The sequence below is a fragment of the Macroventuria anomochaeta genome, assembly GCF_010093625.1.
Source record: "Macroventuria anomochaeta strain CBS 525.71 unplaced genomic scaffold BU25scaffold_26, whole genome shotgun sequence".
NCBI classification, from domain to species: domain Eukaryota; kingdom Fungi; phylum Ascomycota; class Dothideomycetes; order Pleosporales; family Didymellaceae; genus Macroventuria; species Macroventuria anomochaeta.
The window spans coordinates 108,460-131,644 of NW_022985387.1; the positions used below are offsets into that span (position 1 = coordinate 108,460).

The 23,185-nt window shown below is 53.8% G+C and overlaps 12 protein-coding genes across 12 annotated transcripts; 5 read left to right on the forward strand and 7 right to left on the reverse strand.

The window, feature by feature from the left end:
• Positions 1–2,103: 2,103 nt before the first annotated feature.
• Positions 2,104–2,478, forward strand: BU25DRAFT_423354 (uncharacterized protein; the record flags this gene model as incomplete). Its single annotated transcript, XM_033708208.1, has 1 exon — positions 2,104–2,478. The coding sequence occupies one exon, from the start codon at positions 2,104–2,106 to the stop codon at positions 2,476–2,478; it is 375 nt and encodes a 124-aa protein (XP_033559452.1).
• Positions 2,479–3,032: 554 nt separating this feature from the next.
• Positions 3,033–4,280, reverse strand: BU25DRAFT_473817 (uncharacterized protein; the record flags this gene model as incomplete). The annotated part of the gene is made up of 3 exons (XM_033710886.1): positions 3,033–3,325; positions 3,498–3,700; positions 4,197–4,280. 3 exons carry the CDS (start codon positions 4,275–4,277, stop codon positions 3,235–3,237), a joined length of 375 nt encoding a protein of 124 aa, XP_033559453.1. The 3' UTR covers positions 3,033–3,234.
• A 377-nt stretch (positions 4,281–4,657) lies between these two features.
• Positions 4,658–5,879, forward strand: BU25DRAFT_117754 (uncharacterized protein). Its single transcript, XM_033700410.1, has one exon. It carries the CDS (start codon positions 4,891–4,893, stop codon positions 5,752–5,754), a length of 864 nt encoding a protein of 287 aa, XP_033559454.1. The 5' UTR covers positions 4,658–4,890; the 3' UTR covers positions 5,755–5,879.
• Positions 5,880–6,393, reverse strand: BU25DRAFT_117766 (uncharacterized protein). The gene has a single exon (XM_033700411.1). The coding sequence runs from the start codon at positions 6,260–6,262 to the stop codon at positions 6,005–6,007; it is 258 nt and encodes an 85-aa protein (XP_033559455.1). The 5' UTR covers positions 6,263–6,393; the 3' UTR covers positions 5,880–6,004.
• A 131-nt stretch (positions 6,394–6,524) lies between these two features.
• On the reverse strand, positions 6,525–8,975 carry BU25DRAFT_346105 (uncharacterized protein; the record flags this gene model as incomplete). Its single annotated transcript, XM_033703075.1, has 2 exons — positions 6,525–7,453; positions 7,520–8,975. 2 exons carry the CDS (start codon positions 8,973–8,975, stop codon positions 6,525–6,527), a joined length of 2,385 nt encoding a protein of 794 aa, XP_033559456.1.
• Positions 8,976–9,750: 775 nt separating this feature from the next.
• On the forward strand, positions 9,751–10,901 carry BU25DRAFT_460389 (ornithine carbamoyltransferase mitochondrial precursor; the record flags this gene model as incomplete). The annotated part of the gene is made up of 2 exons (XM_033710350.1): positions 9,751–10,122; positions 10,176–10,901. The coding sequence occupies 2 exons, from the start codon at positions 9,751–9,753 to the stop codon at positions 10,899–10,901; spliced, it is 1,098 nt and encodes a 365-aa protein (XP_033559457.1).
• A 151-nt stretch (positions 10,902–11,052) lies between these two features.
• BU25DRAFT_346083 (mitochondrial ATPase-like protein) lies at positions 11,053–13,603 on the reverse strand (the record flags this gene model as incomplete). Its single annotated transcript, XM_033703073.1, has 3 exons — positions 11,053–11,377; positions 11,552–13,433; positions 13,495–13,603. 3 exons carry the CDS (start codon positions 13,601–13,603, stop codon positions 11,053–11,055), a joined length of 2,316 nt encoding a protein of 771 aa, XP_033559458.1.
• Positions 13,604–13,754: 151 nt separating this feature from the next.
• Positions 13,755–14,626, reverse strand: BU25DRAFT_492924 (Sedlin). The gene is made up of 3 exons (XM_033711678.1): positions 14,487–14,626; positions 14,101–14,391; positions 13,755–14,053 (listed from the first exon to the last, which is right to left on the reverse strand). The coding sequence occupies exons 1-3, from the start codon at positions 14,535–14,537 to the stop codon at positions 13,865–13,867; spliced, it is 531 nt and encodes a 176-aa protein (XP_033559459.1). The 5' UTR covers positions 14,538–14,626; the 3' UTR covers positions 13,755–13,864.
• A 131-nt stretch (positions 14,627–14,757) lies between these two features.
• BU25DRAFT_397191 (NADH-quinone oxidoreductase) lies at positions 14,758–15,811 on the forward strand. Its single transcript, XM_033704861.1, has 3 exons — positions 14,758–14,862; positions 14,918–15,119; positions 15,194–15,811. Exons 1-3 carry the CDS (start codon positions 14,820–14,822, stop codon positions 15,642–15,644), a joined length of 696 nt encoding a protein of 231 aa, XP_033559460.1. The 5' UTR covers positions 14,758–14,819; the 3' UTR covers positions 15,645–15,811.
• Positions 15,790–16,923, reverse strand: BU25DRAFT_492926 (deoxyribonuclease tatD; the record flags this gene model as incomplete). The annotated part of the gene is made up of 4 exons (XM_033711679.1): positions 15,790–16,067; positions 16,118–16,188; positions 16,238–16,835; positions 16,888–16,923. 4 exons carry the CDS (start codon positions 16,921–16,923, stop codon positions 15,828–15,830), a joined length of 945 nt encoding a protein of 314 aa, XP_033559461.1. The 3' UTR covers positions 15,790–15,827.
• Positions 16,924–17,314: 391 nt separating this feature from the next.
• BU25DRAFT_372291 (DUF1742-domain-containing protein) lies at positions 17,315–18,577 on the forward strand. Its single transcript, XM_033704004.1, has 4 exons — positions 17,315–17,609; positions 17,657–17,914; positions 17,964–18,034; positions 18,101–18,577. The coding sequence occupies exons 1-4, from the start codon at positions 17,490–17,492 to the stop codon at positions 18,213–18,215; spliced, it is 564 nt and encodes a 187-aa protein (XP_033559462.1). The 5' UTR covers positions 17,315–17,489; the 3' UTR covers positions 18,216–18,577.
• A 1,762-nt stretch (positions 18,578–20,339) lies between these two features.
• On the reverse strand, positions 20,340–22,524 carry BU25DRAFT_346294 (uncharacterized protein; the record flags this gene model as incomplete). The annotated part of the gene is made up of 3 exons (XM_033703089.1): positions 20,340–20,838; positions 20,911–21,957; positions 22,166–22,524. The coding sequence occupies 3 exons, from the start codon at positions 22,522–22,524 to the stop codon at positions 20,340–20,342; spliced, it is 1,905 nt and encodes a 634-aa protein (XP_033559463.1).
• Positions 22,525–23,185: the final 661 nt, after the last annotated feature.

Below are 23,185 nucleotides of genomic sequence, written 5' to 3' on the forward strand. Positions count from 1 at the left end.
AACCCGAACTGGACCTTACCAGGCTTACGATGATGTTGATCTCGTTGTAGTCTGTGGCGAGATGGTACACAATTCCCGAGCCTTGAAATGGCGACGACTGGTGGTGCACCTGAATGCCTCCCCATCTATCCTCCCCACCCTACTTGTAGCACTGACCTGGTTGCCATATTCGGTAATCCGTTTGGAGACAGTGTCACTTCTGGTCTCAGCGGCGGGTTCGTTATCGAAGATATGGCTTGTCAGCATACTCTCACTGACTACGAGTACGTCAGGAGAGCGGCCTGCAGCTGGAAGAAAATCTGCCTTTTCTTCAGAATGTGCTTCTGTAAGTGTCGCGCTCCGTCGAAAAATTCCATCTCCCTGCCTGATACATCTTATGTCCCTAGAGTGGGGTATATGGTGGCTTGGATTCCGAAGCTCACATGGAAGCAAAGTCAGGAAATATATGTCTGATATTCCTAAGTTTGCTGGAACTGATCATCGCTTGTCGCTCAAGTTGCAGGATAACATATCTTTTCCTAATGCTTTGTCCGAGCACTCATACCCGCCCCTTCCAAACATTAGCCCTCCCCTCCATCGAACACCTGATACTTCTCGAAAACCATACCGATATATACACCTCTCCAGGTACCCTTCTGCTCAACCCACCGCCGAGTACATGCATCCACCGCGATGGCTGCTTGGGTTGCCTACAAAGTCGAGTTGTGCTCCTAGAATTGGTGTGGTTCGTCTTCATGGAGCAACCGATTTCTGCGCTAACTTTGGGGTGAACTGAGCTTCTTCAGTAACGACGTTGGCCAAAACATCAGGGATCTTGGCTTCGTCGAGTGAACCGTCCGCGGATGAGGGTCGAATTGATACACCGTAGGCAGGTGGCAGGGTGAGCTTCTCGAGTATGCAGTGAAGGCTTGGTTCAAATTAACAGCATCACGGATGTTAAGTTACTATGGATGGGAATAGTCTCAGGATCAGCAGCTGGTCGCTTGTTAGAAACACAGAGACTGCACACATGTAAGGCATGCTGGAGGCTGGCTCAATGGGCATCGCACGCGCGAGATGAATAGTCTACGAAACAGCATGCATCCTAAAGAGCCTCGATGGTGGAGGCTTGCCAACGTGATCAATGTGCCTAGCACACCAAAGACTCCGAAATGTATTCGAAGAACGCGATCATTCTTGTCTGAAATTACAGGTGATGAGCTTGTAAAAGGGTAGTGTTAACTAAAATCAAGGACAGGGTGCTGAGGATGGATAGAGTAGGACAGTCTTTGCAAGGCTGACCCTTCAGGGAAGACGAGGTATGGGAAAGAGCACCTCACCGGTACGCACCTTCAAATGTAATGTCTTGATTGCTCTTTTTTTTTTACAAGATACCTCACAGGCTGCTTGTTAGGCGTTCCCAGCTGGGCTGAGCCACGCGTAGCTGCAAAAGTGCGCCTTCCCAGTGACGCATGGATGCACCAATGCATCCACTCCAACTTGACTGTGATGAAGACATGCGCATTGTCGTTTGACCGACTAGGCTTCGATTTAGGTCTAGGTCCATTATTCACAACCTTGCACGCGACCTTCTAGCTGTGTAGCCTCAACACCTGTGACCTGCGGATAAGCGAGCTGTCCAAACTTTTTGTCGCATCTTCCTCTCTTCTGCCAGAAGACCTGTCTCACAGAACCATGTTGCTGCATGCCTTCAATGCTTCAAACCGTAGACAACTGCGCATACGGGAACGTGGAACCTTCCGAGGCTGAGAGATGTCGAGCGCTACTACGCTATATACCATTCGTTGATCGAATTACTCCCAGCACAAGTCGACAAATTGTGGATTGAGGGTAACTCTGCCTATACTCCTCTTCCCGAAATGTAGTCTGAGTGCGTTCGATTTGTTCCCGAATCGATAGCAAGGTTCCTTATACTTCTTCCAGTCATCCAGAACGGAGACGCAAAGGTTGTTGCATTGCGTTCCTTTGGGCGACGATTATGATCGTCGTTGAGGAGTGGTTGCAAGTTGGCATTTGGACGGGGACTGAATTGATGGCTCACTCCACGAGCGAGCTATGCCATGAGATGAGGATAGTTTTGATGCACAGTTCGAGGAGGTCGCTATGTGTACCAACAGTCTAAAATTGGGCGCGTGTGCTTTATTTGTTACGGTAGAGCTGTTGGCGGAGGTGAAGTACTCGGGAGCACCAGCTGCCCCGATTGTTTGCGAACATCATGGGCCCACAGCGTATGCTCCTACCTTGACACGCATCGACGAGCGCCAAAGCGACCCAGCCGCATCGAACATCCACAATGTCCCGCACGCTCAAGCTCTTATCCGCTCAACCAGCACTGCACAAGACTTGGAGAAGGAGGCCGACGAAGGCTTTGGTCCTGCTCCCTCCCGCGTATCGAGCAACACCATCGTACCGGAACCGTCTCATGAAGTGGATGATATGGAGCCTTGTGTTTCAATTCCCGGTTTTCAGAAGTCGTAGTGAACGGCTGCGCATTGGGCTGTGATCAACGAAGGACCACGGCTAGAGAATTTGCGGATGGGACGAAGCAATACGACGGCGGCTGGGCACGAAGCAAGATTGTGTTGAGGCCTTGAGTGGAGGAGAACCTAGGACTGTAAATACGAGATACCCAGCGATTTCCTTTTCATGTTGTAGTACGAAACGAATGTCCTTGACTCCTTCCTCGATATGTGGACCAGACTCTGTCACAGTTTGGGGTCTCTCCTGCACCTCCGCCCTGTCGCACCTCACCCCATGGTGAGAGGTTGCTGCCTTTTCCCACTATCGTTGTTTACGGCTACTCACCTACATATACTGTTCGTAGCTTCATACAATACAACTGCAGTACAAACCTCAACTTCTTCCCTTTGCGTACAGTTCAACAAGTCCAACAGGCTCTCTATGACGGCAGCTGAGAAATCGATCAGGCATCTTCAAATGCTTGGGCTGCCGCTCTAGTCTTTGTGAAGCGAGAACTCAGTGGCGAGATGGTGCACAACGACATTGCTTACAGTGACTCAACTGCACTATATGCCAGATAATTTTTTCGTCACTTCTTAGCAACTTCACTTCAGGGTCAAACGGTTCCATAAGAAAATGTTCTCGGAGCCGCATGGCCGGCCATAACAACACATGTCGTTCTGCCATCCCAGCAGCCCGTCGGGGCAAACGACATGTATCTCCTCTACATTCACGAAATTCGTAATCTCCTGACCCTCGTCATGAAAGGAATACTCAATGGACTTCGTGCGCGCGAACTTGAGCCGCTTGATGAGGTGATGCACCGGCGTAAAATTGTTGCGGTATCAATCGGTCCGTACAAGGTCTGACTATGCCCATAGCAGACTACCTAGTCCAGTGTGTTATAGGTCAGGTATATAGTCGTCTTCTCCTGGCTAGATAGCAACTCAGCGCAGTATTCCATCGTATTCTATCAGCGGCCCCATGCCACCACAAAAATAGTCAAAGTAGGTTCTTCCAACGTCGATCATGTCGACCTCAGGATGTCCAAGTTGACCCAAACATAACGCGATTCAGCACTGAGACGTTCTGCAACTCCAGAGAATGTCCGTTGGTACAGGCCGCGGTTGCGCGCCTCTTGACAGGTCTGTAGTGATCCTGGCGCCGGTGTGGATGAGACTAAGTGACAATGGGGAGAAAGTGAGCAGAATCGTGATGAATTGATGGGCTTCTTCGTGGTCTTTATATACTGTTACTGCGTGAGCAGTGTCGGTCGGAGGCTGTGATCAATGATTATATTGCTATCTGTGTTATTCGGTAATGTTCTTGTGTTGCGGTATCGGTTGGTCCGTACAGTGTCTGACTATACCCCTGACCACTACCCTGGACTAGTGTGTTACAGGTCAGGTATATAGTCGTCTCCTCCTAGCTAGATAGCAATCCAGCGCAGTATTCCATCGACCCGACAGTCCTACGTTATTGTTTACCGTAGCTATCAGTATTCTACAGCGGTTCACACCGCTACATCTTGTATTACAGGAGCTCTTGGCTCAGAGCTAAGTGCACTTGCCCTCGGGCAGTGCCTTCTACAATAGGATATCATATGACATAAGCCACGTAGTTACATGTACTGTCGGCACTAGGGCCTATTCTGGAATAGCCTATAGGCCTGAATGGAGGTGCCTGCCTGACGCCAAGCGTGTCTTTTCTCCGTATGGAACTTGAGGAATCTAGACTTTGACGGTACGCGGCACAACGGCCTTGTCCCATATCTGGACACGAAGCTTGAAGGGGAGCAGGGAGGATTTGTAGAACATAGAGGCGATTTTGCTGGCTACTGGTCGATTCCTGTTGTAGATCTTTGACTGACTGTCAGTGGTTGTGATCTTGCTGTACCTCATGGACATGCGAAAGTGGCAAAGGAAGGGACCCGCTACGAAGTTCACGCTTCGAAAAAGTGACATCTTTTTTCTGGGGCTCAATCCGTTGTGGGTAGGAGATTCGTTCAAAATATTCGGTTAAGCATCGTCACGCTCGTCGACATAAAGGCTCTGTTCAGAGTCAAGGCGAGGTACTAACATGTGGACCGCGGCTGCTACGATTCACCTTGACCCAGTAGGCCATAAGAGGCTAGGGACAGGTTAATGAGTCTACGGCGCCCCACGGTCCACCTTCCTGATCAAATGCTGCGCCTTGCTATCGTCGATTATACGCGAGATTAGATTTACCGAGAATGGCGGAGAGGAAAGATATCAGGAGCGCGTCTCCAGGAGCTTTTTATACGCGACTTTTCTCTCTCTACTCTCCTCCAACTTTCCCGGAGAGACTCGACATCACCATCTTGTCGCCACAATCACCCTCAACCTCAATTGTCCCTAGAGCAGTCCCATAGCTACCTCTTGACCTCTCTAATTTCGATCGGTTTCCGCCATGAGAACCTCCATCATCCTCCCCATCTTGGCACTCACGCGCCACGTCCTTTCTCAAAACCTCCAATACGATCCCCGCACCGCAAAAGATTGCGTTGGATGGTTTGACGTCGAAGACAGCTCTAAAGACACGTGCGAAAGCACCCTCAGGTACTTTGGTATCAACCCCACTCAATTCCACGCCTGGAACCCTTCCGTCGGTCTCGACTGCCAACCGTGGTTCAATTGGAGCTACTGCGTCATCACGAACGAAACATTAGAGAACTCGGTATATTACACAACGCTCTCGAATGGATTGCCCTTGGCAAGTATGACGACAGATAGCGAAGGCTGGAGAGTACCTGTCACGAAGAGCGACGCGACGACCAGGACAACCAGCACACCTTCCCCAATTCCTTCTCCTAGCTCATGGAAAGATATCGGGTGCTATGTCGACAATTGGAACGATGAGGTTGACAACGGCGTGCGGAGTTGGATTCTCGATATGCGCTATGGTCGGGATCCGGAAGAGACGGTGTCCAAGTGCAAGGACAAATGTTACCATGTCGGTTATAAGATCGCCGGTGTAAAAGGTGGTGATGAGTGCTGGTGCGGCAACGCTAACAACGGGACGTTAGCGGAAGACCAGAAAGACTGTAACATGCCCTGTGCTGGTGATGCGAAGACAATCTGCGGAGGAAAGCAGCGCATAAGTGTGTTCGGAGCTGGGGAGAATACGGAAGGCTCGTCCAGTGGCAGTATCAGTTCCGCGACTACTGCATCGGGGACGAGTAGTGATTCCGCAGCAAGAACGAGCATTGCTGGCGAGACTGCGACTGCCAGCTCAGGCGCGAGAAGGAATATTGCAATGTTATGGAGGAAATGAGTAAACGGCATTAATGCACCTGCCGAGCAGCCAAGCCACACTGCATGGGACGCCTTGACCCGAAAAGAGTAGACGGACAATCTACCACTCATATAAGAACAGACACTAATCCTGAAATGCGACAATAGCCCTAAGGCAACGAAGTCACGAGCCGCCTACGGTCTCCAAATCCATCTTTCTTCCGGTCAAGCTTCAAAGCCCTTATAGCAGGATGCAAATCTTCGCCCACCGACGCAACACCGCCCAGCACTCACCATAAAGCAACACCATATCTGCCGAAAATTTGCTTCCACCAAGCGATATCTGCTCGCGCCCAGCAGTAAGCTGAATGCCTCCCAAAACCCAGCACGGCACCGCAGAATCCCCCAACACACAACCAAGGACGTGGAAAACGTCCCAACGCCTGAAAACAGTCGTACGAAGAGACGAAGCGCTGAATTGACAAGTCTCCATACAACAACAAAACCCAACCCCACCCCGAACGCTTGGTTAAGAAGAAGATGAACATTTGCTCGTCTCCATCTCTGTCGCAAAAACAACGAGACCTTCACCTCTTCTAGCTTGGTCTCCAGGGTAGATCGGTTCCCAGTTCCAACTCAACTAATTGCTTACGCATTCTAACTAATAGCTGACAACAATACTTTACGCGTAAGAAGAACTGCTAGAACCCGCTAGCGCCCAACGCCAGATCCTCCACACAGTCATGAAATGCTTCATCCGTATGTACACTCCCGGTTCAAACCAACGCCCTGTGGTCTGTTGGCCGTGTCTCATAGCCGCACATTCGCACCGATTTTACCGCCCTTGTACCAGATAGTCTCCCTCCATTCCCCTATCCTGACGCCGACAATTGCAAAGGCATTGAGCTTCAATTGACCCCCAAGCGCCTTTTTAATCGCTTCGTATCCAAGCGAGCCAAAACTCCAATCCACGGGCAACCTCGGGCTTTCTGACAAGCCAGGAGGAACGGCAAAGGGAAGATGGTACAGGATCTTGCCAGCTTCGTGCCCTTCGTAGAAGGCGGTTGCGTTCAGTGAAGTGAGGTACATCGTGGTTGATTTAAAAGGGGAGAAGAGGGTGAAGAGCGCGGTGGAGGAGAGAATGTGCATTGTGGCACTGCGGATGAAGTGAGTGTTCTTTCCATCGCTTGGAGGTGCAGGGTCGCTATCGTCAGGATCGTCGGTCGACATGTGCGGGGCGGGGACAGTGATGGGGAATTGGGAGAGGAGGTGACCGAGGGCGGGCTGGGAGGGGATGGTGCCGTTGTGGGCTTGCATCGTCAAAGAGGTGTTGAAGCCTGTTGCCAAAGTCAGTGGTGAAAGAGGGAAGCAGGGCTGATGAAGCATGCCTGAGATGAACTGCGACAGCCATTCTCGGCCAACGTCCTTGCCCTTGATGCCGCCGTAGGTATAGGGGTCCCAGAGGACGGTGACGACGGTGCCGGAGTTGTTGCCGGGGTAGACAGTGCTATTCTCGACAGTTGCCGATCCGACGAGTGTCCCGTTCACAAGGACGTTGATGTTGAAGTAGGGAATGGTTGCAGTGTAGTTCGTTGGGTTCGTGAAATTAGACTTCATCTGGAGTGTAATCGAAGTAGGGCTCGTATCCACGATCGCCATATCGCCGACCTTCAGATTCAGACGCTCCATTGGCGACTTGCCGTCATCTGTGCCGTTGTGATCTTTGCCGCCACGAATTGCTGGACCACAGATGTTAGCGATTACCAGACGAGCGAAACGCAAGGATCACGAACTAGGTCACTAACGTTTGACAGGCACGGTACCCTTGGCGGGGATGCCTCGGATCGCAAGCTTGCCCATGGGCGTGTCTATGCCGACGCCAACACTCGCCTTCATGTCCATATTGATTGGCTTTCCGCCAAAGAGGAGAGCTTGGACGACCTCGGTGAACAGATCATCATCTTGAATCTCGATCGGAGCCTTCTCGATCTCGGACTGGACCAGCAGAGAGGGGCCTTCCTGACCATGGCCTTTGATTCTTGTCGAGTTGGCGTGTTGCCACTTGTCAAGCTTCATCTTCCCGAGCAGCTTCTTCTTGTAGAAGATGTCAGCATCCGCCTTGATCTGATGAACGTCCAAGGGGAAATTCATCTCGTTGGGAAGTCCGATGTCGACCTTGACAGTTGCCGAGATGGAGGGGTTAGCTTCAGGCGTGCCCGGTTCAGCCCAAGGGCTTGGCAGAGAGAAGTGCATGTTGGCCATGGAAAAGTTCTTGATCACGTTTCCCATCTCCTTGCCAGCGAAAGGGACGGGGACTGTGATGTCCCTGAGCAGGTCACGGGCCCAGTTGGGGGTTGCCGGATCAGGAAATGTGCAGCAGTTGATGTAGATGGTGGCGTCCTCTCCCTTCATGTAGTCACCGATGAAGGCGTCGAGAGGCGACTTTGCCGAGTTGGGGCAGACCTCAGTCAAGGGATCCGCGAGCTTCTCCACATTGCCTGTGACGTTGAGCTTGACGTCGGTCTTGGGCCTGATGTGCAGCTCGGGGGTCTCAGCGGTGCCAACCTTGAGGTGTTTGTCTGAAGGTGAGCATCCGTCGATCAGCACGTCCACAGCGACCGGAGGGATGTCGAGCGAGACAGGAGGGAACGTGTTCTTGACGAGGATCGAGGCGTCGGCACCCAGTCCTTTGCGTCCGTGGTTCGCTTCTCGGAGGTTGAGCTTAGTGATATTGTACTTGGGCAGCGCTGGGACATGGCCGCTGTGGAAGACCATCGACTGCTCGATAGTCTGCTTGCCGAGCCTGATCAAGCCCGACCTGACGGGCACTTCCGCCCTGCCTCTGAGGCGAATCTGCTGTAGTCGTCCGTCGATGTAGTCGTGCGCAACACTACGAATGCCTTCAGCCGACCCTGGCTCTACGACTGCAACCAGAGAGACATGCGTAGTGTGGCCGTTCCTGATGTTGACCTTGATGCCGGGGATCCTGGCTGTGCCAACCAGGACATCGCCATACTCCGGCAGATAGACTTCAGCGTCCATTGGCCCAGTCTCGGCTTCTCGGGCGAGCCATGTACCGAATCTGCCGATGTTGCGCACGCTCTGCTTCTCCACCTTGGAGGCATCCATCTTGAAGTCGCCCTCGATCTGGACCCTGGCGCCGTGGTCGGTGAGACCGTCGAGAGCCAGCTTGGTGGGCTTGAAGTCGGCGGCCTGCATGGCATACTCCTCGATGCCTTCGCTGGCGAGGAAGCCGAGCATGATGCCTATTGCGACGAGACATAGCAGGAGGAGGGCGAGTATGCTGGGCCATCTCCGCTGCCAGGCGGGCGTCTTGCCACAGCCGGACGATGCGCTCAGCGAACGCAGCAAGCGGGACTGCGCGGGGGTGCGCTCCTCGCCGCCGCGGTCTTCGTTCGCAAGCAGTGGCGTCTCCTCGGTGGTCCGGCTCGAGGTTTGCGAGTGTCGCGACTGCGAGGAGCGGGTCGACTTCTGGGACGTTGGGCGCGAGCTAGGCGTGCGGGTCGAGCCCCACGGGCCGTCGGGCGTCTCCATGGTGGTGAGGGGGATGCGATCAGGGCTCTAGGTGTGCATTTGCTGGGGACGGCCAGGAGGAGGGACTGCAGGAGGGGGCAGGAGGAGGCACGGGCAGGCGTAGGCACGGGCAGGCGGAGGCACGAACACGCGCAGGATGCAGTGCGAGGCGGGAATGAGTGCTGGCAGTGTTCGTCGGACCTGGCCAGTCATGATGTCGTTCGCGGCTCCCGGGCTCAGCGCTCAGCGCTCAGCCACCAGCCACCAGCCACCACGCCAATCAGTGACGGGCGCCTTGCGCTTATCGCTCGTGCCTGACGCAGCAGGGCGCGAGACCCCGGATTCCACGGGCCCCACCAGAAAAACTACCGGCTGAGTGACACAGAGAGCGCGGCTGGCTGTGACTCTGCGCCTCGTCCAGCTTCTCTCGTCAAGACTCCCAGCTTCTCTCGCCAAGACTCAATTCTCCCCTCCGAAGCTCCATCGCCCCCATTGGCCGGCCATGCACGCCCTCCGGCCTGCGTCGACTGCTGTGCGCAGCTTGCAGCAGCTCCGATCTCGCAGCTACAGCTTGTCCACATACATTCCCTCGTCGAGCACGCGAACCTCGCCCTTTGCGCCCCGCCATCTGCTCTCGATTGCAGACCTCGCACCCGCCGAGCTCACCACGCTCGTCCGCAATGCCGATGCCCACAAGCAGAGCATCAAGTCCACGGGCGAGGTCCCGCACAGCCTGCGCCAGTCGCTCGCCGGCCGCACAGTCGCCATGACCTTCAGCAAGCGCAGCACCCGCACGCGTGTTTCGACAGAAGGCGCGATTGCAGCACTCGGCGCGTCGCCCATGTTCCTCGGCCGCGACGACATCCAGCTAGGCGTATGCAATGCGCCCGCCGCCTGCATGGGCTGTTTGTTGCTAATGCCCCGCAGGTCAACGAGTCCCTCTACGACACCTCCCTCGTCCTCTCCTCCATGACCTCCGCCATCGTCGCCCGCGTCGGCCCCCACAGCGACGTCGCCGACCTCGCAAAGCACTCCTCCGTCCCCGTCATCAACGCCCTCTCCGACCTCTACCACCCCATGCAGATCATCGCCGACCTGCTCACTCTCACCGAATCCCACCCCTCCACATCCACCACCTCGCTCGGCCTCGAGGGCCTGAAGGTCGCATGGATCGGCGACGCAAACAACGTCCTCTTCGACCTCGCCATCGGCTGCGTGAAGCTCGGCATCGACATCAGCGTCGCCACACCCAAGGGCTACGAGATCCCGCAAGCCATGCGCGATGTCATTGGCCACGCTGCGCAGACGTCGCCCCGCGCGGGAAAGCTGGTTGAGACAACTGTGCCCGAGGAGGCGGCTCAGCATGCAGACATCCTGGTCACGGACACATGGGTGTCCATGGGCCAGGAAGAAGAGTCCGCAAAGCGCCTGAAGGCGTTCGAGGGTTTCCAGATCACGTCTGAGTTGGCGAAGCGTGCGGGCGCAAAGGACAAGTGGGAGTTTATGCACTGCCTGCCGCGTCACCCTGAGGAGGTCAGCGATGAGGTCTTCTACGGGCCCCGGTCTGTCGTGTTCCGGGAAGCGGAGAACAGGCTGTGGTCTGCGCTGTCAGTGCTCGAAGCGTTTGTGGTCAACAAGGGAAAGATCCAGTGACTAGACCCTTGGTTTGAGTAGCGGCGTACACTTGCGTAGCGTCGTACACTTGCGGGTAGCGTGGAGTTGAGCGTGCAATGTATAAGCATATCTACAACAAAACATCCCAGCAACACATCCCAGCAACACATCCCAGCAACATATCCCAAGTCTATGAAGGCGTCCACGGCACCCCCTCCCCCATGCTCGTCTTCGCACCCTTCCCCTTCCCCTCCCCCTTCCCCTCCGCCACATCATCCTTGACCTCCTCCTCGAACTTCCTCTCCATCTTCCCACTCACTCTCCCCTCCCCTTCCTCCGCATCCACAACCTTCCTCCTCTCCTTCAACCCCTCCACCCCCTTCCCCCACGCCCCCGCCTTCTTCCCCCACGTCGTCACGCCCCAGGCATGCGCCTCACTGAACTTCGGGGGCGGATCAGACGTCGTTCTGAACGGACTCGCGCCGTGGCGGAACATGTTCTCCATTTCCTCGTCGCTGAAGACTTCGTTGTCCTTTGGCACACCAGGAACCGGCTTGCTCTGGGTCGCTGGCCTGGTACGCTTTTCTCTCTCAACAGGCAGCGATTCGTCGACGAGTCTGACATCGGTGTCTGCGAGCATGGCGGCCTTGGCCGGGACACTCGACGACGACGACGGCGACGACGACGACGACGACAGAGGGGAGAGAGAAGCCGGTGTAGCGGCGGGATTTTGTGCCGTTGCAGGACGTTCCCAATGCCTACTCTCCTTCGACAACGGACGCCACCACCCCTGACTCGCCACATCACTCCCCTCGTCCGCATTCACAGCGCTCTTACTCCACCACCGCGCCGAACACATCTCCCAGATCCGGCTCTGAGCGCGCTTGACGGCGAAGACCTCGTCTTCACCCGTAAGGCCGCGAAGATTGGCGAAGTCGGGTTTCTTGTTGTCTGCTGTCATTGACTCGCGAGTTCTCGCTTCTTCGTCGCCGTAGTCAGACTCGCTCAGGCCCGCCATCCGGCGCGCGCGGTTCGGCGGGTCGTCTTCGAGCGCGTCGTCGGGCATTGCGCGTGTGTTCGTGCCGTACGAAGATACATTGGGTCTGAACGGGCTGGTAAGATCCTGGTGGATTTCCGAGTACGTTTCCGGATAAACAGCGTCTTCACTCAGGACCTCCTCGCCGGCTTCGTTGACCGCGCCCTTCGGGGCAGGGAAGAAGATCTCATCCGGATCCGCGGCGGCGGTGATGAGCAGGCGGCAGCGCGCTTCATAGAGCGCATCGAGAAGCGTGATCATCCGGCGGGCTTCGTGTTTGCGCAGGAAGGTGAGGATGGGGACATCGGTGAGGATGAAGGTGTGGTAGGTGGAGGCGAGAGAGACGTAGTCTGCGGGACCGAGGACGGCGCCACAGAGTTCTTCGAAGGTGAAGAAAGCTACGCCGTTGTGTTGAGCGGGGATGTCGACGCGCCGGCCGTACACGGTGAGGGTTGCGGGTTCCCAGGGGATGGGGTAGGCGTGGACAGCTGCACGTTCGATGAGAGAGTTGAAGGATTCGGCGAATGTGGTCATTTCTTCGACGGTGGCTGGTTGGATGAGGTAGTTCCTTGGGAGTGTGACTTCGGTGGCTGGTGTGGGATCTGTCGTCTCGAGTTCGTTCGCCGTTCCAGCTGGCAGACCTACAGACGCGATCGAGACGGCGTCCGATGCAGGCGTTGACGTTCGAGCACCTCCATCTTCTTCCATCTCGAGTTTCCGGTAATCCTTTTTACCCTCCATCTCCCAAACCTCACATCTCGCCTTCAGCACCTCAAGGAACTGAAAGAACTCGCCTTTCTGCCCGGCTCCATCGTTCTTTGCACGGAACCCAGGCATGCGGTTCGCCCAGCCCAGCTTGCTGAACGCGCCACCTGGGGCCGGTCTAGCGAACTCAACACCCGCAGCTTTAGCTAGCTCGTCTGGCATGCGGTTGCTGGTCGCTATCAACACACCGCCAAGCTGGAAGAAGCTCGTCATCAGGTTCGATAAGATCTTACTCGCCACACGGTCCGGGAATTGGAATTCATCAAGGAACAAGATCGGGCTTGTTTCAATGAGATCTCGTGCTACGAGCAGCAGCGAGTACTCATCCTGACCATCAGCGGTCCTTGTAAGCGTACGAGACTTGCGGAGCTGTTCCAAGCGGGAAATAGTGTGCAACATGAAAGTATCAAAATGCCAGCGCTTCTTCTTGCGGTTCGGTAGACATTCCTGGAATAGGTCGATGAGCATGGACTTGCCAGTGCCAACTTCGCCATGGAGCATAAGGCCCTTCGGGCTCTGAAGGGCCATGGCTTGGTCATGATCAATCAGTACACGCGTCAATGCTCGTGAGTCGCGCTGCTCTTTCTGGTTTACGAGGGTCTTCCATATCCAACTTCGGTCAAAGCTGCCCAGCTCGGCAGTGGCAGTGGAAGGTGGTGGCAAGACATCTTGGCCGGCCTTGATAGCTCGAGTCAATTGATTGAGGCGTTTGGAGTATTCTACACTGGGTTCATAGTCTTTGAGTTGATCATAGAGTTTCTGTAGATGTACTGTTCTTTCGGTCAGTCGATGTACTTTGTCTTGGCATTTGCCGAATGGTATACGTCATACAGGCCAAGCGATGTTGTCCGGGATCGGGACGAATTTGTTGTGTTGCTATAAGACTCCTGTAGAGAACCAGAGGGTTCGTAATCGTGACACTCGTCCCATTAGGAGGCATTTGGGTGACATAAGAAAAAGAAGATGTTTGATGCTGAAGTCTGCAAGGCCCGAGATGCAGGATGGCAGATCCATCTAGTCCTGATTTGGACATTAGCGCGTTCGATCTGATAATCGAGAACTAACAGGACGGTTTTTGCTAAGCAAATCTGGGGAAGTACAAAGTTCAATTGCTGATGTCTCTATGGGACTTGACTTCGTGTACGCCAAACGCCGTGTTATGCTTTGGTATCCTGGTATTGTGATGGCGGGCAACGAGCGCTTAGAGGTTGGTAACGCCGGGCACCCATGCTTCTGCAATTCGCTTTACTTCTTGGATGAAACTGCGACTTGTAATTTGTGTCGAGCCTATCTTTTGTTCGGCATTCGCTGTGACTGGTGAATGCTCATCAGGGTTGTAAAACGGATTCCGCAACAGCTTGATGTATGCTGTTTGCAATGCCCTGAACGCCTAACAAATATCAGTGCTGGAAATTCGCTAGATCCAGACAAACTTACAGGCTTCAGGTCTGCGTCTCGTAGTCCCACTGCTGTTGCCGCTTTGCTATCCAAGGCGGTAGCTGGCCTCCCCTCCATGTCGACCACAATGACAATCTTGACACCAGTATTGGTCAGCCATCCGTACATAGCCAGTCTTTCATCAACCGCTTGGAGAAGCCCAAAGTCTTGGTCTGCTATCTTGTAAGGAAGGCGAGCTTCGAAGATGTCCAGACATGACGAGAGCAGAAACTGGAATTCCAGAGGCGCTCTCTCTTCTGCTGGGAAGAGCGAAATGTGCAACGGATTATTCTGAAGAATCGATTAACCAAGTACACAAACAATGTACACACATTCACCCCGCTAGGTCAAGATGCTGCACCGTGACCCCTAGAGGCTCTACTTACGTGTTTGCCAATGTAACCTATACAGCAGATCGAAGGCACTTTACTCGCCATCCTTGCTATTGTCCAGAGAACCTGAGGTAGTTTGACTGTTGTCACTGGACCCTGGGAATATCACGGGTTTGGTGATGCAGTCTCGCCGGGGTAGACCGAAAAGGCGATGGTGAGGATCGATGTCGGCGTTCAGCCTATCAGATGGAACCTAAAAGCGGCTAGCTAATCGACGCTTGGCGAAGAACGATCATTGACTTCATCGCGACTGCACTCCCCGTACGCCACCCCACGCCCGCCTCTCCACTCTTCCACCGGACACGCTCCCTGATACCCGTCGCCAACATGCTGTCGACAACACGGTACGGAGCCTCAATGGCTCTGCGAGGTGAGTCGCCGCCGTCATGAAAGCTGCCGTCGCTCCGGAGCTAATTTCTGGACAGCCAAGCCCACAACAGCTCTGTTGCCATTCCGCGCCGGAAGCACTGCCTTCCTTTCCTCGAGCTCCTCCAACAATGCGACGACAATGAAGAGCCCCGCCACCATTGTGGGCAACCCTGGAACACCGCCCCCGATGAAGCAGGCGCGCCGCGAAGTGCCATTGCCCAGCCAGGAGGGAAAGAAGGGTGCCATGCAATATGCGCTGTACGTGCTGTCCCAGGGAGACTGAGAGTACTGCCAAAATCGTGGTGGCAACAAAGGCTAACGCGCTGGAACAGGACCACTCTCGACCAAGTCGCCAACTGGGCACGTCAGAGCTCCCTCTGGCCCATGACCTTCGGTCTCGCCTGCTGCGCCGTTGAAATGATGCACTTGTCCACCCCACGATACGACCAGGATCGCCTCGGTATCATTTTCCGTGCCTCGCCACGTCAGTCCGATGTCATGATTGTTGCCGGAACTCTCACAAACAAGATGGCTCCGGCTCTGCGACAGGTGTACGATCAGATGCCCGACCCTCGATGGGTCATTTCCATGGGTAGCTGCGCGAACGGAGGAGGATACTACCACTACAGCTACTCGGTCACAAGAGGATGCGACAGGATTGTGCCGGTCGATATCTACGTGCCTGGATGCCCGCCAACCGCCGAGGCGCTCATGTACGGCATTTTCCAGCTGCAGAAGAAGATGAGGCATACCAAGATCACAAGGATGTGGTACAGGAAGTAGAGTGGTTACGTGCTTGAAGAGGGGATCAGGAAGTCATTTGCATGCGGGCCGGAGCCCACATTTTCTTTTGTCTGTACAAATCAAATCCAGTACAACACATTGCACATTGCAGTCCTTGCTAACCTGGTGCCAATTGTGTCTAGACCTCTAAATGCACTCTATATGCCGTCAAAAGGAACCATTCTATGCTGACACTCCAAGGCCGAACATCTTGATTGAGTTGTTCCACGCCGCATCGCACACCTCTTCCACGGTGATGCCCTTGATCTGCGCAATAGCATACGCCACGTGCGGAATGGTAGCAGGCTCATTTCGCCCCTTGACCATGGCACCCTTGACAAACTTCTCCTTCTTGATAGCCTTGGGTAAAGGCGGGGCATCCTTGAGGAACTTTGCTGACGCATGACTGGGCCGCATTTCGCACTGTATCGAGATCAGTCGTGAGAAACATAGCATCTGAACATTGTACTTACCCAGGGACCATCTGTCTCGATCTGCAACCGCTCAAGTGGTATTTGCCTCACGACATCGATGTTCTCGTCCGCTACAACAAATCAGCTAAATCACCCACAAAACACCCAAAAGCAACTCACTCTTCATGCTACACCCATTAACTCCAATGTCGAAGCCCAGTTCTATTAGTCTCTGCATCTCCCCCACTGTCCCTGTGAAACTATGCACCAACCCTCTCTTCGGCAACTGCTCCAACTTCGCCTTCAACAACCTCTCAAAATCTTCGCTCGCAGCTCGCGAATGCAGGAACAAGGGGAGCTGCACCTCAACAGCAATCTCGAGCTGCTCTTCGAAGTACTTGAGCTGCTGCTCCTTAGGCGTCAGAAACAAGCGATCATAATCGAGTCCAAACTCGCCGAACGCAACAGCATGGCCCGCCTCTTTCGCCTCCGCCGCAAGCTCTTTCAGCGCCTCGAGGAGCTTGTCAGGTCCACCAGGATACTCATCGAATTGTTTAGCAGAGCAAGGGTGGACGCCTATTGTCGCGTAGCACAGTCCAGGGTAGGCTTTAGAGATTTCAATGGCGTGTTTAGACTCTGCGAGGTCGGATCCTGTGACCATGAACTTCTTGCATCCGGCGTCTAGGGCGCGCTGGATGATGTCTTCGAAATCATCTTCGTGCCGTTGCTTGTCGTGGTAGATGCCGCGGAAGATTGGGTCGGTAAAATTGATGCCGATCTGGTATTGGTGAGTATGGAATGGGATGGGAATGGAAGTATTGCGGACCAACATCAATGTATCTCAATTTGCTGGTTTCTTCGGCCATGGTGATCGGTTCTGAGTATGTTGATGTGCTGGGTGAGAACGGTTCTAACGTGTATCAATACTCAACGGGTACAGAAGGGTGAAAGGGCGGTTTGTCGTACTTGAAAAGTTGTTAACTGGCTTCTCTGATGACGCCAGTGATCGATGCGACAATGTTCCCACAAGGCAGATATTTGATCTTGTAGCAATATTGTGGACTCTTTGCGCTCGCAAAGTTCTTGATAACATAGGTGTTGGTTGGAGATTTGTATCAAGTCACTGCGTCATGTTTGAAGTGGAAAGCGCATCGCCTCTAGGCTCAATGAAGCATAGACTCAGCCTCTCCGGGACACCACTTGCAGACAGCATCGATCATCCATATTTGACCTGCAACATCAACATACAGCACTGTTGCTGGATTGGCTACTTTGCAAGCGGCTTCTGCGAGTGCGGTGCTGTTGTGACTACAAGATATTAACACGCGTCACGCCGGCTTTCGGACCAGATCGGAGCCTTGCTTGATCGTACCAACTTGCGGCCTTGCGCTTACACATCAACTCGCAGACATAGAGGCAAACGACACACATCATGTCGAAAGCACCGTTCGATAACACCTGGTACCACAGAAAGGTGGCAGGGAGCGCATCCAAGCCTTGCAACATCTGCTTCAAGCCCACCTCAAGTGTTCTCATTACTCCAAATAACAAGGTACGAAAAGTTGAACATTGACCTTGTCCTTATTCACACAAATCCAGGACTTCTTCTATGTATGCATTGGTCATCTATCCGATCGAGGTTTTTGCCAGCCCGATGCGGAAGAAGCCGCAAGGACAGCTGAGCGTATGAAGAAGGAAGAGATGGATCAAGAGATCGAGAAAGTCAAGAAAGAGTACGAAGAGAAGCAGAGACTCAAGAAAGAGAAGCGAAAAGGAAAAGACAAGGAGAAAGATAAGGAAGCCAAAAGCAACGAGGAAGAGGAAGACAAGAAAGACGAGCAAGCTAAGGACGACAAAGTGTGTCTCCATGTACCATACAACGTAGATGTAGCTAACTATCTTATAGATCAAAGAGCTTACCAAGTCAAGCGATGCAGCTTCAACCGAACCTGCCGCACGAATATACCATCTCAACAAGTAAGCATCTTACCTCCACAGCTTCACAGTCAGCTATAGGACTACATGCTTACCACAACACGACAGATCCTTCTACCAAATGCGCCTGGACAAACTTCGCAACGCTGAAATCGCAAAACGCAACCGCGAACGCCTCCAAAACCCCGCAAACTTCCCCTCCGTCCCGAAGGACCTTCCCTGAACCCCCCCGGTCCCAGATCTCGGAGGTCCGCTCCGTCTCGTCACACGATCTCCTCCTTGACCCTCCCATCGTCATTTTCAGCTTGCATTCGGAACTCGGGCGTAGACTTGGGCGTACTAAGAACGATACGTGTGGTTTAGAAGACTGCTTACTGCAGTCAGCTTTAGCTTCTTACACTCCGCTGGAGATGCAGTCAGCAATTAGTGTTCGTACTACTGGTTACAGAAAACGGGGAGGTATCTGGCCGTGTATCAGGTGGTACAGGCGCAGATCATGCTCGAGATCTTGTTTGATCGAAATGCTGCAGTCAGCTTGGAGGACGAGGGGGAGAGGTATTTCGAATCTGTGCAATCCGTTTGAGGGGCTGGACGGTAGACCAATCAAGTCTTTTTCTCTTCGGCCATACATTGGATAACATGTTGGCGGAAATCCTTGCCGTTTACTTTGAGCAAATGAAAGAGCAGCTTAAATTGTCCCGCTTGGCTTGTTCCCACGTGCAATCGCAGGATTATATCAACCCGTGTCTTGTCCTGAAGGATCGCACTCAGGCAGTTCAGGCGTCCCTACAACGAGTCATTACGTCTTGGTAAGACGCTCTACCTTCCCTCTCCCCGCTACGCGCTCCACTCTCACACCACGTTCTAAAGATCGCATATTGGCACCACAGCTATCGTGAAGTCATACATACCAATGCGTATCCTCATGCTGTCAGCCCCCACCTGCCGGATTTCAATCTTACTACAACACCACCCCTCTGAAGAGAGGACCGTACTACAAATCTTGGTTTTGGGCGGCAACTCCCATGGAGGATATCGATCATGGAGATTTTCTTGGCGGCATGTGCATACATGTACGTGCTGACGGCTGTTGCCGGCCGCGCAACGCAGTGTACATGCGTAGAGTGCATGTTTGGAGCTGGGTATTTGCTCCTTCGGGGACGAAAATTTCTGTAAGGTGCATGAAATCTCGGAGTTGACGACGACGAGGAATCCCGCTGAAATATCATTGTACGTTGTGCATACTATGGACGCTGCCGATATCACGGCCTAACTGCGGCCACGATTCGGTTTGTCGACGATGATTAGCAGCAGTGATACCATCTGCGCCCTGAGCGGGCCACTACTACAGCTTACTCAAGACAAAGTATTTTTATTAAAGCACCATCATCACTGTTTGGGAACTAGTACCTATACATTTGTACTATGCTATGATATGACCTGAAAACCTCTTCGATATTGCTGTGTCCGGTCGCACCACAACGTTCGCAACACCATTGCACAGCAACGTGATGACTGTTTTGTGCGCTGCGATAAAATCACCCGTTAGTTCGCTATATATAGGTGCAGCGATGACACTGTATTACACAAGCAAAAACCTCACCGGTACTGTCGTGTTCTGGCAGCTCTTGTTCTGCGCGACCTTTGGACGGGTTGCTGATGCTGAGATTAGCGATCATTGGTATACCTCTCCTAATTAGAAGCGTTCAGAACGAACCCCTTACCGTGATCTATACCGATGATCCGCACAGGAAAGTATAGCCTGCCGCGGGATCGTAGTGAAGGAGGTTCGTGTCATGCAGCTTCTCGTGGGCAGCAAGGACCGCCTTGCTGGTTGATAGGTGTAACATGCGATTGACATAAATGCTGTAGTGAGATTTGTGCTGATGAAGTAGTCTGGCATGTTCGATGTTGTTCGTGTTGATGTCATGCTAATCGGAGGATGTGTTGAAGATCCTTGGGCGTTGTACACACATATGTAATAATCCTTCATGCTGAAACCGACCAAGATTCTTGACGGAGAGAACGCCTCTGAAATGCCTCAAGCCAGAGCTTAACTTTATGCACGACATGATGCCATCATGAATCTCGTGAAATGGTTGACAAATGCAGCCATCAACCTCAACGCCACAAAAAATAAGTTTCTAGATGCTAGCCCAGATGCGAGGATATATAAAATGTTCAAACTTCGGAAATAGGACTGGCCATCGTGCCAACCGTGGAAGAATAGTCGCTGCGACTGTGGTATACTGCTCGACCGTAAAGCTGCGTAGACACCAATGCTGACAATGCGTTGCTGAACTGAAAATGCTGTAATGCTTCACTCGAGGGAGGTCAGAACGACGCCTCAAGACTCGTCGTGTGCTTCGTTGATGACCCCAGGTTTCGCTGGAAGAGGGGATATAGAAGGACCAGAGATTGAGCCCACAGAGCCAACTCGCTCCTGTGGTGGTGGCTCGTCCCTCATACACGCATTTTCCAGCATGTTGGTCCACTTTCCACTCGTACCGGCGTGACTGTGTTTCAGATGCTGTCGAAAATGATCTGCACGGAAAAACTTCTTGGCTTGATTGCATTCGCCAAACTTGTGCGCATGGTTCAGATGCTCTGCCCGAGCGTCCCAGTTCGCGGGGTTAAGAAACTCCTCACCACAAAATCCACACACGTCGGCCGCGGCTGGACGAGTAGGAGAGGGGTGGAACGCAGCCTGAACACCAGCAAGCGCAGCACACGACCATGAATGTCGCCGCAAATGCAGAGAATTCTGATGACGCTCGGCCTCATTCTTGTTCTTGAACCGATTCGGGCAATATTGGCAAATGTACTGCTTTTCTAGCTCGTGTGATCTGTGCTCGTAAGTCAGCGCATGTTTGCAGAAGGCGGGCAGACTAGCGGTGGGAAGCATGGATGTCACTTACCGCAACTCATCTTCGCTGTCAAACTTCTTAGGCTTCTTGGGACAGCACTCGCAGATATATGCGCCTGGAATGCGGTTGGCCATCGAATTCTGTCGCGAGTGGATGATGCTTTCTGTCGAAAGCTTCCGGATCTGAGAAGGATGCTCGGTTTCCGAGTAGCCTCGTTGGTGCTGTGGTCTCGATAAAGAGCCGCGGGGGCTACGATTTAGCGACCTGCTAGCTGCATACGGAGAAACAGGGCCCAGTTCCGTCTGCTCCGAGGGCGACAACGCACTGGGTGACAAGCGTTGATCTCCGCCATAACTTGTCATGCTGCTTGCTGCTGTGGAAAAACCGAGCGAAGAGCCGACCGAGCCAGTACGGGGGCCTGAGGATGAAACTGAGGACAGTGATCCATGGTGCATCTGAAAGCGCGAAGTTGGAGTATTGCGGTTAACAAGCATATGCGCTGAACGCCGATGATATAAGTCGGGGTTGCCGCTAGCCGTGGGCCGGTCGTCACGCACAGCCTCTGGAGGAGGTGATGAGGCGCGCCGTTTTAGGCCGCCTTTCTGGCACATATGATATTCGTCAGACCCAGCAGGGCTGCGGTCATCGATGTTCAAATTGCGCATTCCATTCTCCTCCATGCCAAATTCGTGTTCTGGGAATATGCCGTGGTCGTAACTACCGCGGTGGAGGGGCAAGCTTTCGTCCAACGGGCCCGGCGTAGAGATGCTACCGTACCGTCCCCTGTGTGCATCCGGTCCGTCGAAGACAGGACTGCGAAAGCCAGTATATCCAGGAGATATTGCGCCAGACTGTGGCCACTTGGTGGCGGGCGAGTCTGGATGTAGTCGATCGGGTACGGACAGAGGCTTCAGTTGCTGTCCATTTAGCTTATGCGCGTGAGTGTCGGCAGGTGAGTCTTGGGCGCTGCTCGATAGTGGCGGCGCAGCAGTTCTCGTTGGGGTGTTCGGGCCACCGATCTTGGAGAGGAGTTGCTTGTCGTAGGCTTGTGAGGAGTGATCTAGTGCCTTCTGACCAAGCTGCCGTTCACTTGTGAATCTGTAGTTCATTGTTGTGGTCAGTCGACGTATAACGTGGCGTATACATTGTACACATGCACATAGGGCGGGCTAAGCATAGAGGTATGCGACAGATGAGATGGTCCATGCCACCCATTGAGTGCCAACGAGGCAAGTGTCTCTTTTGATTGGCAAGCAGGAGACAACACAGAAAGTACAGGGAACGTATGGGGCATAAGATTTCTTACCTGTGGTTGCCGAGCGACGGCCGAGTCTTGCCGCTGCGATCCTCGTCACTATTGTGGTCCCTGCTGCCCTCAGAGCTCATGTCGTCGAGAGACCGTGAAATGGAGGGCTCACGACCATTGAAAAGATAGTCGGCCGACAGGTCCCGCGGATGATGCACCTGGCCGCTGCGAGATCCACCGTATAAGCTCGAGCCAGGTCTGACTGTCGCGAGCCGATTTCCGCCAAAGCCGTTTTCTTTGAGATTGTTTGTGTTACCCCATTGCCAGCCGGGATCAGACCGCCCGGCCCTGAGGTCCTCGATGTGACGTGGAGGAGGCAAGGGCGGAGGCACGTCTTCGCGTGCGTTTGGAATGGCCATAGCAACCGCAGGGCTTGGATAAGAAGGCCGCTGGTAGCGTGATGATTCATATACCCGGATACTTGGGGTCGAAGACATCGTCGTGTGCACTACTGCTCCTTAGCGGACGATTATCGCTACGGGCCGCCACTGAAGGGCAGCTGAAGCGTGCCCTCGCAGCAGACTGCGCGGCGCAACTGTGGCGAGCACTGCGTGCAGAGCGTGAGGATGATGCTCGCTACTGGATAGTGGACGCGGAAGGCGCACGGACAGCAGAGCCTAAAGGTGGGCAGTTAGCCGGGCACACCACGGAATGGCCGAAACAGGTAGGGACGATGCCGGGAGAGCGTGCAGCAGCAGCTGAAAAGTCTATTGAACAGTGCGTAATAAAGTGCGGCTCACCGTAAGGACGTACGCGTCGCGGCGCTGCGCAGGTTGCAAAGCGTGACTGTGGCGGCGAGGCTGGCAGGGCGAGAAGCGTCCGGGCTAGCGCTCGTTTCCTTGCAACGTAGCTGTAGGGCTGAACCCTCTTCAGTTGAACGGTGAGGCTCCGACTTAGCTGGAACGTCTGGCCGGCGCCGCAACTGAATGCTTTTCCTGCTCAGGTAGGTCGAGGCAGGGAGCTGGTCATATGATCAATACTGTTCTCGGGTCTTAGGTTGTGATCATGGTACCACCGCAG

What these genes read in the sequence shown, in the direction of transcription:
- BU25DRAFT_117754 (XM_033700410.1), top strand. Translation starts at nt 4,891, where the DNA reads ATGAGAACCTCCATCATCCTCCCCATCTTGGCACTCACGCGCCACGTC.
- BU25DRAFT_117766 (XM_033700411.1), bottom strand. Translation starts at nt 6,262, where the DNA reads ATGTTCATCTTCTTCTTAACCAAGCGTTCGGGGTGGGGTTGGGTTTTG.
- BU25DRAFT_492924 (XM_033711678.1), bottom strand. Translation starts at nt 14,537, where the DNA reads ATGGCGAGTAAAGTGCCTTCGATCTGCTGTATAGGTTACATTGGCAAA. An exon ending in TAGGTTACATTGGCAAACAC is followed by an intron (nt 14,392 to 14,486) that starts GTAAGTAGAGCC and finishes TCGATTCTTCAG; the next exon opens with AATAATCCGTTGCACATTTC. An exon ending in GAGACGCAGACCTGAAGCCT is followed by an intron (nt 14,054 to 14,100) that starts GTAAGTTTGTCT and finishes GATATTTGTTAG; the next exon opens with GCGTTCAGGGCATTGCAAAC.
- BU25DRAFT_397191 (XM_033704861.1), top strand. Translation starts at nt 14,820, where the DNA reads ATGCTGTCGACAACACGGTACGGAGCCTCAATGGCTCTGCGAG. An exon ending in AGCCTCAATGGCTCTGCGAG is followed by an intron (nt 14,863 to 14,917) that starts GTGAGTCGCCGC and finishes ATTTCTGGACAG; the next exon opens with CCAAGCCCACAACAGCTCTG. An exon ending in GGTGCCATGCAATATGCGCT is followed by an intron (nt 15,120 to 15,193) that starts GTACGTGCTGTC and finishes GCGCTGGAACAG; the next exon opens with GACCACTCTCGACCAAGTCG.
- BU25DRAFT_372291 (XM_033704004.1), top strand. Translation starts at nt 17,490, where the DNA reads ATGTCGAAAGCACCGTTCGATAACACCTGGTACCACAGAAAGGTGGCA. An exon ending in TCATTACTCCAAATAACAAG is followed by an intron (nt 17,610 to 17,656) that starts GTACGAAAAGTT and finishes ACACAAATCCAG; the next exon opens with GACTTCTTCTATGTATGCAT. An exon ending in CGAATATACCATCTCAACAA is followed by an intron (nt 18,035 to 18,100) that starts GTAAGCATCTTA and finishes ACAACACGACAG; the next exon opens with ATCCTTCTACCAAATGCGCC.